Consider the following 11,954-nt stretch of genomic DNA (forward strand, 5'->3'; position numbering starts at 1 on the left):
TATATATAGATATTCTCGATCTAGAGGATATATAGCGATCAAGTATGTATATTTTGAGCATTTAAAAAATTACATGATATATACTCAATCATACATTCATTTGTAAGAAAAGAAGACCATTCCATTTGTACTACACGCTGTCGGATTTTTTTCGACCATTCCATTTTTTTTGGTTACACATCACATCTATGCAAATTCCAATAGGTCAGGATAGTGTACGCCGTTAACTATATATGCAAAGACAATTGCAAGCATAAAGTCTAAAACTTGATAGATTTTATTAGGGTTCAGGTACCTGTAAATCACATATACAACACAATACGATGCACAAAATCTAAGACTTAGTTCTCTACAAAAAGACATTTGCCTCTGCAAACTTGTCCGGATTGTAAGTTATTCCTAAGAATTCCCTAGCTAGAAGCACGAAGAAAAACTTATAGAATAACTACATTTAATCATGAAATAACTTATTCATGTTTAAAAACGTGAGACAATTACCGAAATAGATGAATCTAGCTTATCCTCATTCAGCTTTAGTAATACATAAGGACATGCTCCTCCCCAATGAATCTTTCGTTCAAAGCTATGCGGCTTTCAGATCTTTACTGTTGTTCTCTTTCAGTTTCTGGCTTTATGCTCCAATTGCGTGAGTGTTAAATGGAAGGCCTCAATCTATATCAGTTACAAATTGGATGAAATGCCGAACAAAATTCAAGACACACAGAAAGTGTTGGAGTCGCTCAAAAGGAAAGCAAGCCATTCCAAGTGTGCTCATCATTGGTTGGTCACAACTCACAAGTAGCATCCCTAGCCTTTTGGATTTTGGGCATATGTCACTCCTACAGTTGGAAACCTCTCTATCCAAAATAAGCAACGTAAGCCAGTTGAGGCAGCTCCATGCCCACCTCTTTCAAAAGTCCGTCCACCACCAAAACCACTGGGTCTCATTCCTCATCAACCAATGCACGCGCCTCCGTGCACCGCCACCCTACACCCGTCTCATCTTCGACTCCACCCCTCACCCCAACATCCATGTCTTCACCTCCATGCTCCAATTCTACGCTCCTTTGGGCAATGTCTACTCCAACCAAGTTGTTTCACTCTATCAACAAATGCAGCGCCGTGAGGACATATGGCTCGGTACCTTTGTGTACCCACTTTTGATCAAATCCTCCGGCCTTGCCGGCATTGCGTTCCACGCGCATGTTGTGAAGCTGGGTCTTGTTTCTGATCGATATGTTCGCAATGCCGTTATGAGTGTGTACTCGAAATATGGGCCGGTTGAGCATGCCCGGAAGGTGTTCGAAGAAATGCCTGAGAGGAGTTTGGTGGATTGGAATAACATGGTTTCTGGGTATTGGAAGTGGGGGGATAAAGTTGAAGCGTGTAAGCTGTTTGATATGATGCCTGAGAAGGATGTTGTTTCTTGGACTGCTATGGTTACAGGGTACGCTAGGATGAAGGATTTGGAGAATGCGAGGAGGTGTTTTGATGATGTTCCGGAGAAAAATGTGGTGTCGTGGAACGCAATGCTCTCGGCTTATGCTCAGAATGGATGTCCTGAGGAGGCTTTGAGGTTGTTTGATGACATGATGGATTCTGGAGTTCAACCAAATGAAACCACATGGGCAGTTGTCATTTCAGCGTGTTCGTCGTGTGGTGATAGTTCTGTTGTAGACTCGTTTATCCAAAAGCTCAATCAGAAGCGGATGCATTTGAGTTATTTTGGGAAAACTGCGATGCTTGATATGTATGCAAAGCGTGGGAGCATCGAGAGAGCTAGAGAAGTTTTTGATGAATTGGGGGTGTATAAGAGCTCTGGTACATGGAATGCTATGATATCAGCATATGCAAGAGTTGGGGATTTGACTTCAGCTCGAGAGCTCTTTGATAAAATGCTGGAAAGAGATGTCATCTCATGGAACTCAATGATATCTGGTTATGCTCAGAACGGACAGTCCGCTCTTGCTATTGATCTCTTTAAAGATATGACTGCTTCTAATAACCCCAAACCAAATGAAGTCACTATGGCAAGTGTTATCTCAGCATGTGGCCATCTTGGAGCATTGGAAATAGGAAATTGGGCCGTCAACTTTCTCACGAAACATCATATCAATCCAAGTATATCAGTTTACAATTCTTTGATATCCTTGTACTCTAAATGTGGAAGCATGGATGATGCAAAGAGAATATTCGATGAAATAAAAAACCGAGATGTGGTTTCCTACAATGCATTGATTTCAGGGTTTGCGGCTCATGGTCATGGAATGGAAGCTGTCAAGCTAATGATGAAGATGAAAGAAGAATTTTTGGAGCCAAACCGTGAAACATATATTGGTATTCTGACAGCGTGCAGCCATGCCGGGTTGTTAGAAGAAGGTCAAAAGATCTTTGAGTCAATCAAAGATCCTGATGTAGATCATTATGCATGCCTGGTTGATTTATTAGGTCGGGTTGGTAAAGTAGATGAGGCAAAAAATATAGTTGATGGCATGCAGAAAGAGCCCCATGCTGGAGTTTATGGATCTCTTTTAAATGCTAGCCGGATTCACAAAAGAATCGATCTTGCCGAGTTTGCTGCAAGCGAGCTCTTTGAGCTTGAACCACATAATTCAGGAAACTACATTTTGCTTTCAAACATGTATGCCTCTGCAGGCAGGTGGGATGATGTGGTGAGAGTTAGAGAAGCAATGAGAAATGCAGGTGTGAAAAAGGCAACTGGCTGGAGTTGGGTGGAATACAATGGTAAGATGCACAAGTTCATTGCAGGAGACAGATCACATGAGATGTCGGATGAAATTTATAGGCTATTGGCAGAATTGGGGAGGAAGCTCAGGAATTCTGGCTACATTGCTGATAAGGCCTGTGTGCTAAGAGATGTTGATGAGGAAGAGAAAGAAGAGATGGTGGGTACTCATAGTGAAAAACTGGCGGTATGCTTCGCTCTTCTTGTTACAGAACCAAAGTCAGTGATTAGAGTGGTGAAGAATCTGAGGGTGTGCAGGGATTGCCATACAGCTATTAAGATGATCTCTATGTTGGAAGGAAGGAAAATTATTTTGAGGGATAATAACAGGTTTCACCATTTCAGTGATGGACAATGTTCATGCGGAGACTATTGGTAATGTTTAAGAACCAATCTGCCATCGTCATGTTAGGATGTTTCATTCATCGAGTTATCAAAAGTAATCAGGAATATAAAATGAAACCTAGAAACCCAGGCACTTACTTTGATTTTTTGTTCTCCTCTCTGTTATTATATCCGAGGAAAGTGGATATGGAGAAAGATTGGAATTTGGGATGTTAATTTCTGAAATTTACTTTGATATTCACTGCAAGTGAACAGCGGAAATTTAAAGGCAAGGACAAACAAGGCTGAGGAGTAGCCAAGGAGTGGATCCTGACACTAGCACTAGTAGCTGTGCAAGAAATATCGAGTAATATGAATTACTTTCTGAATTCACTAACAAGAAATCATTGCTGTTTCTTTTGGCAGTTAAAGCAAATAAATTTATGAGCTCTCTTTGAATTTTTTTGGTTCTACGCTTCTATTTAGAACTATATTGAGTTTTGGGCAGAGATAAAAGGCCAATGGCAATGACTAGCTATCCACTTGAGCAATCTTATCAAATGAATATATTTGTTTCAATATATCATCAATATTTGATGTTCAGTCCACCCAATTCTGTAGACCTAGAATTGGGTGGTTTAGGAGTTAGGCAAATGGCAAGTATGAAGAAAGACAGGGTTTGCAGCAGTATTTCGGATTGGTGCTGTAGTAATTTTCTGGAATGATAAATGGTCTAACTTTGGAACTCTGAGCCAATTTTCTCTAGATGCCAGGTATGTTAATAATGGCAGTGCATGGTTCTCTTCAGGATTTTGCAGAATGATTTCATAGTAATTTGCAATTGCAAACCATTTGGTTCTTAAATCCAGTCAATACATTGACAGACTTTTTCCTTTCTGTCATCAGGATATCGAAAGTATTGATCATATCTTCATACATTGACAGATTTGGAATGCTTTCTCGGATACTATTAATTCTTTGAATTGGAATTACTCTTTAATAGATTGGTTGTGTACTTGTAGAACTCATACGAGTCAGGATTCTTCTCATTTTTCCCATAATCGTGTCCTATGCAACAATGTTTGGCATACCAGGAAACACTCATATTTTTTGAAACAGATCTTTTCTGCAGCTGCTAGACCGTCTACAAAGTAGTGGAATGCTAATGTAAAAACTCATTCTATTCCTATTTCCCGATCAATTCCTATCATTCAATGGAAATCTCATCACCATAATTTTTTAAACACACTTTTGATGGTTATGCGTTGGATAATAAACAAGCTGCAGCAGGATTTATCTGACATACCAACTATGGCTATGTTCTTGCACCAGAAAATTTGGACGATCTTTTAGGTCTTGTAGCTGTAGCTTTGGTGCTCAGAGATGGATTATATGAGGCATTTAACCAAGGATACCATCGAATTCAAGTACAGGGGAGATTCTAAACTTATTGATAGCATTGACTGTCAGATGACTCAGATATCAGTGCCTTGGAGAACCATGTTCTTGTTCAAAGATATTTACTACTGCTTTCTCTTCTATTTCCTTCTCCTAGATGCTATCACTGCTGTTGGTCATTCTACATTCATGCATGGAAGTGCTCTCTTCCTTGAAATGGCATGTCTGCCTTTTATCAAGATCAGTCAGGAGTTGGTTGTCGTAGAGGCTCTGGTTTCAACCATTTCGTCACACATTCCTCTCACTATGACAACTTCATATCGGTAGCAGACTTGCACAATCCTTCCGAGCACAAATCACCTTACCAGCTGGGATATACTACTAGCATTCCAAATTATTTTCCAAACCACTTGACTGGAGTTTTGGCCAATCGAAACATCGAGTACCAACCCTCTAGCCACATGATCGATACGCAGGCTTGACACCTTTTTCTGTCAGCTACCTATATCCAGCTATCTGTCCTAGCAATACCACACCGACGAATTGATATCCCTGCAAATTTTCCAACAAACCCAGTTTGAAATGTAGGTTTCAGAGAATGTAAACGAGGTTATGGGAGTAAGTGGAGTTGGGCAGGCTACTCTCCAGGGCCTCATCAATTCTGGGGTCTCTGATGTAAGATAAGACCTGATAGTCCGATACCATTCGAATGTGTGGTAATGGAAAGGAGTAAGGTCAACATCCTGGAGTGATCACCATACATTTGTAGTTGAACCATCACCATTCACACCAATACGTCTACGTATCTGCTTTAAGTACGCCACACATAGAAAGGCAAGGTACCCAACCTAGCTTCGCAGATCGAACTTGGTTTAAGGACAATAGATTGCATAAAGTTTAAACTACCCCCAATATACCAGAGTTAGGTGCAAGATTGTAAACCAACTCCCATATACCTACCAATACTTTCCCCATCTCTCTCTATTTCCTTGTTCAAACACGATTACCTCGCCAACTAAATTAGGTGCAAGAATGTAAACCTTCCAACTACCAACCAAACACTTTAGGCACCTCTCTCCTTTTCCTTCTTAAATAAGGTTTTTTCACCAAACCTAACAAAGGTTAAGGCCATCATCTATACAACCTTCTTGGGCAACAAAGAACGTTCTTCCCAACTTGTAGGGTTCCTAATTGTTGCTGCTCTCTCAAGGACTTCGGTTTGGCCTTCTGCATCTACTTGCACCATGTCAAGCTTGGAGAAGCCGCTTGTTTTTGATAGGATTCAGGAATTCTCTTCTAGTATTTGCAGGTCAAGAAGAGCAGATGATGTTCAAGAAGCAACAAGTTGTAGCACATCCAATAGCTGCGACGGAGAGTATACAAGAGACTACTTATCCTTCAGCCATAAGACTTTGAGCTTTGGCAGGAATCACAAGGTTTTCAGAAGCAGTTTTGAATCATGGTTCTTGCCAGATGATCAATATAACTCCAAGACCAATTGCAATGAAAAAGACGTAACACGTAAGTTGCTGAACGGAATAGGATTACCAAAGTTTGTTAAGATAGTAGAAGTAGGTCCGAGGGATGGTTTGCAAAATGAGAAGAAGATAGTATCTGCAACCATAAAGATTGAGCTGATTCACATGCTGGTTTCTTCTGGGTTGTCTGTTGTTGAGGCCACTAGTTTTGTTTCACCCAAATGGGTTCCTCAGCTAGCAGATGCAAAGGATGTAATGGAAGCGGTTCGCAATCTTGACGGTAGTGCTACATTGCCTGTTCTTACACCTAATTTGAAAGGTTTTGAAGCAGCTGTTGCTGCTGGTGCTAAGCAGGTAGCAGTCTTTGCATCAGCTTCCGAGTCATTTTCAAAGGCAAACATCAATTGTAGCATTGAAGAAAGTCTCATTCGTTACCGAGCTGTTACTCGTGCTGCAAAGGAGCTTTCAATTCCTGTTCGAGGGTATGTATCATGTGCCATTGGATGTCCAGAAGAGGGAGCTATTCCGCCATCAAAAGTGGCATATGTAGCAAAACAACTCTATGACATGGGCTGCTTTGAAATATCTCTTGCCGACACGACCGGAGTTGGTACCCCAAGGACGGTTGTGCCAATGCTTGAAGCTGTGATGGTTGTTGTTCCTGTTGAGAAGCTAGCTGTCCATTTCCATGACACTTACGGGCAGTCTCTTCCAAATATTCTGGTCTCTCTTCAAATGGGGATTGGCACAGTCGACTCCTCTGTTGCAGGTTTAGGTGGGTGTCCATATGCTAAGGGAGCTTCTGGTAACGTTGCCACTGAAGATGTTGTGTACATGCTCAGTGAACTTGGTGTGCAAACCAATGTGGATTTGGCCAAGCTCCTTAAGGTTGGGGATTTCATCAGCAGGCATTTGGGTCGCACATCTGGTCCAAAGATTGCCATTGCCTCGGGTGTTAAATCTGCCGACTCCAGTGATGACTCTATGGCTTAGGCTCTGTTTGTACCAGTTGCGAGTTTACTTAGCCTCAGGAATTGTGATTCCATGTTCCTTTCGGCCAATCATAAATTGTGATTCAGCAAATTATTTTTGTAACGAAGTGAAATGTAATATAATTGGAACTGAAATGAATCAAATGATGATACAATTAAGCTACAAGCATATTCTTTCCATACACCACCTTACAAGTACATACAAAAATGAGAAATACATCGAGACATAAAAGTACTCGGGATCCTACACCTTACTCAAGAACCCCTATGATTCAAGGGTAACTGCTGGATAGTCTTGATAGCCAGTGATAGCTGTTATCCTTATACGTGAATTTGGCTGCACAAATGAGTCGAAGCAATCATAAGCATCAAAGCAGGAATTGGCATTCATAGGATACATGGGTGTTCGATCACAAACATAGAAGCTCTAAACTGAAACACAAATATTCCCTCCAAAAAGATAAAACTAGAAGCCGATGGATACAGGGAGAAGACAAAACTTTAGCAAATAAGGTACGGTTAACACAAAGGACCTAATTTGCCAAGAGGAATATACAAATATAGAAATGATGTAATAAGTTGAACCATTAGATCAGATATGACTGTGATATGCATCCCACACGCTCACACTTTGTGATTTCAATTGTCCATATCTGATTTAACAGTGAGATAAAAGTCCTCTGTTTAACATGTTTGGTGAACAACATAGGTCCTCACTGTACCACCATTATTGAAAAGTTCAATCACACAGGCGTTTTGAGATTCAGTGTCTTTACAGGGTAAACCTCTCTACTTTGCATCTAGCATCCATGTATGCTTCCAAAACTTAGACTTGCCAAAAGCTTCACTATAGAGATCTAGAGCTCAGGCCAAAAAAGATAGAGATTTAAGAGTATTGGTTTAGGGATCATGCTTGGGGAAATTTGGCTTCCTAAATCTTGTTTGAGTCGACATGAACTAAATTGCATGACTTCTCCGGAAATAGGACTAGGACTAAGTTACAGTCAATAAAAGATGAGGATGATAGATTAGATGATAGGGAAAGTCTTGTTGCAGTAAAATGCATAATGCAAATATCTGGATGCTTTAGTTGTCTCTATCATCCTATTAGCCCAAACAAATAATTGAAACCTTGTTTCTTTTCATTTCATATATCCAATCAAGTCAACAGATCTAATTAAATAGGTAAGAGAGTATGAATCAGTCATCACAATCATTATAATTGCACTAAATCTTCTGTTTGGCTAGTACACAAAGAACGGAGATAAATGAGTGTAGTACCTGTCGGTGACCAATGTTTCTCCTATAATTTTTCTTCTTCTTATACTTGAAGACAACCACTTTGTCATTCAGTCCCTGCATGATAATGGGCAACCATCAAAGGTGGAAACCACAAAATCTTATTAGTTTAGGTTTTTACTTCTGAGACTAACACATATAGAGACAAACTTTCAGTCATAGTAAAGGAATATTGTGATATAGTGAATTACTTGCTCTTCGACTACAGCATGTATAGCAGCATTTGTCACTAATGGTTTTCCAATGTAGGTAGTTGTTTTTGTTCCCACAAGCAGCACCTTGTTCAGAACAACCTGCATCAAGATCAAATGTAAACATCATGAGAACAAAGCTGTGATGAAATCTCAGCAAATAAGCACCAATATATTGATAGCACCTCTTGTTTCATAAACTAGAAAAACCTAATGACTTCAAAGCTGGGTCAGGGTCTGGTTTTATCTATGATGTACTCATGACAAGCACCAATATTAGTTTCAGAATTTGCTTTTAGTAGAACTTTCTACATGAATTCTACTTGCTAAGGTGAGACATTCCTAGAAGGAATTAGTGAGGTGAGGTCATAGGTTCTCTATCATGTTGGCTTTGTTCTTCTTGATACTCTCCTGTTATACATGTAGTAAACATGCAATTTTCATTCAGTTCACTCGTCAGATATTGCAAACCCCCATATATAAAGTTCTTTAAGTTTCTTGAGAAAATACAGTCCAGTTCCATCACAAGACAGATGCCACCTTTTGGAAAAAGAAAAACAAAAGACCCTCTATAATTCCTCAAACTGTCCATACACTTCCTCCACTCAATATGATTGCTGGTCATTTCCACAACATATCCCATCAAGTCATCTATCATGAAAAGTAGAAGGTTTATGTAGCAAACTGGCCAAATTATTACAAATATGTCATTGGCAATCTGTAAATGAAATTTTAAGCTTCAGCAAATTACTGGATCATGTGAAATCCATGTCAATAAAATGGATATTAACAAACCTACCCCCAACATACTGAATTCAAACCTAAATCCAGCGTCATGAACTGATATTGCATACAATTTCTTCAAGTATCCATTAAGCCTGGAGTCAATGTTCATGGAAATGGAGGAAAAACTTACAACTCATTTGATATTCTTCTCCTATTCTTCATTATTTTTAGCAAGTAAAAAAATAATATGCAAAAAGTCTTTACTGTAACCGTAGTCTTGTAGGAAAAAGGAAATTATGGGTACTGGTGCAAAGCTAAAAGATTTTGTTCAGAAAAGTCATTTCCAAGGTTTTTGGTATATGGTTGATTACTAAAAACCATAAGTACTGAAAATCCAAGAATGTAGGGATTATCAAAAAATGGAAATTTACGTAGACCTCTATTCAATAATATACTTTTGAATTTGGAAACTCACATATACAATGTAGGGATTGTCAAGTAATAGAACTTTGCAACAAGTAAATTCCACAAATGAGAAGCTTTGATTCAAAACTTAATGGAAAGAAACCGAAAACTAGCTTTTCAATAGCAAAACAGAACATGAAACCATGAACTATGTTGAATGTGCTTGTGAAGCAAATCAGCTCTTAATTATTGTTGACGATGACCAATTATATATAACAGATAGTGGATGATCGATGTAAGGAATCTAGCACCTTCTTTTTTCTGAAAAAAGGTGTCAATCAGATTAAGTGAACAATTTAGAGACCGAATGTGAATGCAACTCTTTTAGCAGAAACATGTTCTTCCACCAACCAAAAACATGTATCCACAGAAACAAAAAGGAGGAACACATTATTCTTACTGTTACTAATTCCTTAGAATTATTGGGGTATACTTGAATTGTCAACTAGAAAGGGAATGTCCAGAATACATAATGGATTTGAACAATGTCAATGGTCAATACCATATCTGTTGGTGTGCTGGAGTATTAGAAAATTTGATTCTTTCCTTACACTTGGAACATGTTGAACATAAGTTTAAAAATTCACAGGGCAGCAATTTAAAAGCAAAATTAAAGCCCGGTATGAGTTTTGCACTCTTGAAGCATTTTTCGTGTACTCCTTGCACCCATATATAAGAAGATATGATTCAATTTCAGCTTAGTTTTCTTTAGATATGCGAGTACCTCTAGAAAAATGATGAACTGTACAAACAAGCAGCCTTATTGCACCTCCATCATTAATCACTTTATCCTTTACAAACCATACCAACTACTATTTTCTTGCCTTTGTTAACCAAAGTTCCATATAGTTTCTCAAAATAGTGTCCTTAAAACTAGTGCAAATAATCAGAGACTACAGAAACCAACGGGGTTCACTAAAGCACAACCGATACAATATTTGAGTTAGCTCCATGCACACCCTCACTGGTATCAAAAACTCAACCTTGCAAAGTAAAACACTTGTGACACCATGGATGAAGAATTTTACAACATCTTCTATAATACACACATACGACCACCTACTCTATCAACAATTGACTCGAACCTAGATGAAAGTCACCTAAACCTACAGGTATAAATTTATATCCAGAGCTCATTTTGACCCATCGGTCACCACCAAATGCGGCAAACTAGTGTCTGTTTCGCATGCCGTGTTGATTAAAACTAAGCTAAATCTAAATCTGAACAAAAGATGACCAAAATAGAAGCAAGAAATAACTAATAGAAAGGAGAAGAACATCAAACCTTATCATTGACCTTAGCACCTTTGAGCCGCTGTGTATAGATATAACGTCCAGGTATAACAATGTACTGCCGCCCTCCAATCTACACACACAACCATAATTATACAAACTCACTTGGTGAATTAATAGAGAAAGAGAGACAAACCCTACCATAACAACAGCGAAAATCTCCTCGCGTTTTGGGGTTTCTTCCGAGGCGGCGGCGGTGGCGGACTCCGAAGCAACAGGCTCGGGAGCTTGAAGCTCGGCTTCGAGGACGGCGGAGTCGATCTCCGACGACTTTGGGAGGAGAGGGAATGCGAGTCGCGGAGAGGAGGAGAGCAGCTTGTGCGAAGAAGGAGAAGAAGAAGAAGAAGAGGAGAGGGAGAGAGAGGTGAGATTGGAGAAGTTGAGAGAGGGAGATGAGATTTTGCAATGGGAGGCGAAGGAGGAGCAGAGCAAGGAGAGAGTTGCAGAGGACGCCATTGCTTGTTTTGTTTTCAGACTTTCACTCGCTCGCTTTACTTATCCTATCCGTTGCCTAAAAACTTTTTTTTTTTTTCTTTTTTTGTTAATGAAACTAAATAGATAATTCTATTACTCGTTCGTAACTAAAAATCTAGTCAATTGCCGAGTATTGTTTGGTCTGGTGATATAAGTCTCTCATTGTAAATGAGAGAAATCGTGAATTTGACTCACAGTATTGTAACACATTAATTATGTATTTGATCAAAATAAAAAATATACAACAATTGTTTTTTTACATCATAGTTTATTGGCGTTCCTTACAGACACAATAGCTCAATTGCTGAGCATAATCAATAGAAACTACGACCTATCAAACTAACTAACTGTCATTGAAAACCTAGTTGCCTAAAAACCGCAATACGTGTACAACTAGAGATACATAAAAGTAGATAATTAAATCATAACTTATATTGGTAGGCAAGAAAGTAAGGGAGCTTGGAGCTTTCCTTCGCCCTTATCTTTAAGGGTAGTACCATCTCTAGAAGTAGCTAGGTTTTTGTTCCTCTTATAAGTCAAGAGGAGGACCAATCTTTCTCTTTTATGT

General features: G+C 39.1%; 2 protein-coding genes across 2 annotated transcripts; one reads left to right on the forward strand and one right to left on the reverse strand.

Annotated features, from left to right (window-relative positions):
- The first annotated feature begins 830 nt into the window (after positions 1 to 830).
- Positions 831 to 3,324, forward strand: LOC101293883 (pentatricopeptide repeat-containing protein At1g14470-like). Its single transcript, XM_004299988.1, has one exon. The coding sequence runs from the start codon at positions 831 to 833 to the stop codon at positions 3,123 to 3,125; it is 2,295 nt and encodes a 764-aa protein (XP_004300036.1). The 3' UTR covers positions 3,126 to 3,324.
- A 3,676-nt stretch (positions 3,325 to 7,000) lies between these two features.
- LOC101294175 (50S ribosomal protein L21, chloroplastic-like) lies at positions 7,001 to 11,378 on the reverse strand. The gene is made up of 5 exons (XM_004299989.1): positions 11,054 to 11,378; positions 10,905 to 10,985; positions 8,429 to 8,530; positions 8,220 to 8,294; positions 7,001 to 7,275 (listed from the first exon to the last, which is right to left on the reverse strand). Exons 1-5 carry the CDS (start codon positions 11,366 to 11,368, stop codon positions 7,204 to 7,206), a joined length of 645 nt encoding a protein of 214 aa, XP_004300037.1. The 5' UTR covers positions 11,369 to 11,378; the 3' UTR covers positions 7,001 to 7,203.
- Positions 11,379 to 11,954: the final 576 nt, after the last annotated feature.

This window comes from Fragaria vesca, linkage group LG5, assembly GCF_000184155.1.
Source record: "Fragaria vesca subsp. vesca linkage group LG5, FraVesHawaii_1.0, whole genome shotgun sequence".
Classification (NCBI taxonomy): Eukaryota; Viridiplantae; Streptophyta; class Magnoliopsida; order Rosales; family Rosaceae; genus Fragaria; species Fragaria vesca.

Excerpts from the sequence above, each read along its gene's own strand:
- LOC101293883 (XM_004299988.1), top strand. The coding sequence starts at position 831 with ATGTCACTCCTACAGTTGGAAACCTCTCTATCCAAAATAAGCAACGTA.
- LOC101294175 (XM_004299989.1), bottom strand. The coding sequence starts at position 11,368 with ATGGCGTCCTCTGCAACTCTCTCCTTGCTCTGCTCCTCCTTCGCCTCC. Across the intron at positions 8,531-10,904 it reads GTGCTAAGGTCAATGATAAG|GTTGTTCTGAACAAGGTGCT; the intron begins GTTTGATGTTCT and ends ATCTTGATGCAG. Across the intron at positions 8,295-8,428 it reads ATGCTGTAGTCGAAGAGCAA|GGACTGAATGACAAAGTGGT; the intron begins GTAATTCACTAT and ends ATTATCATGCAG.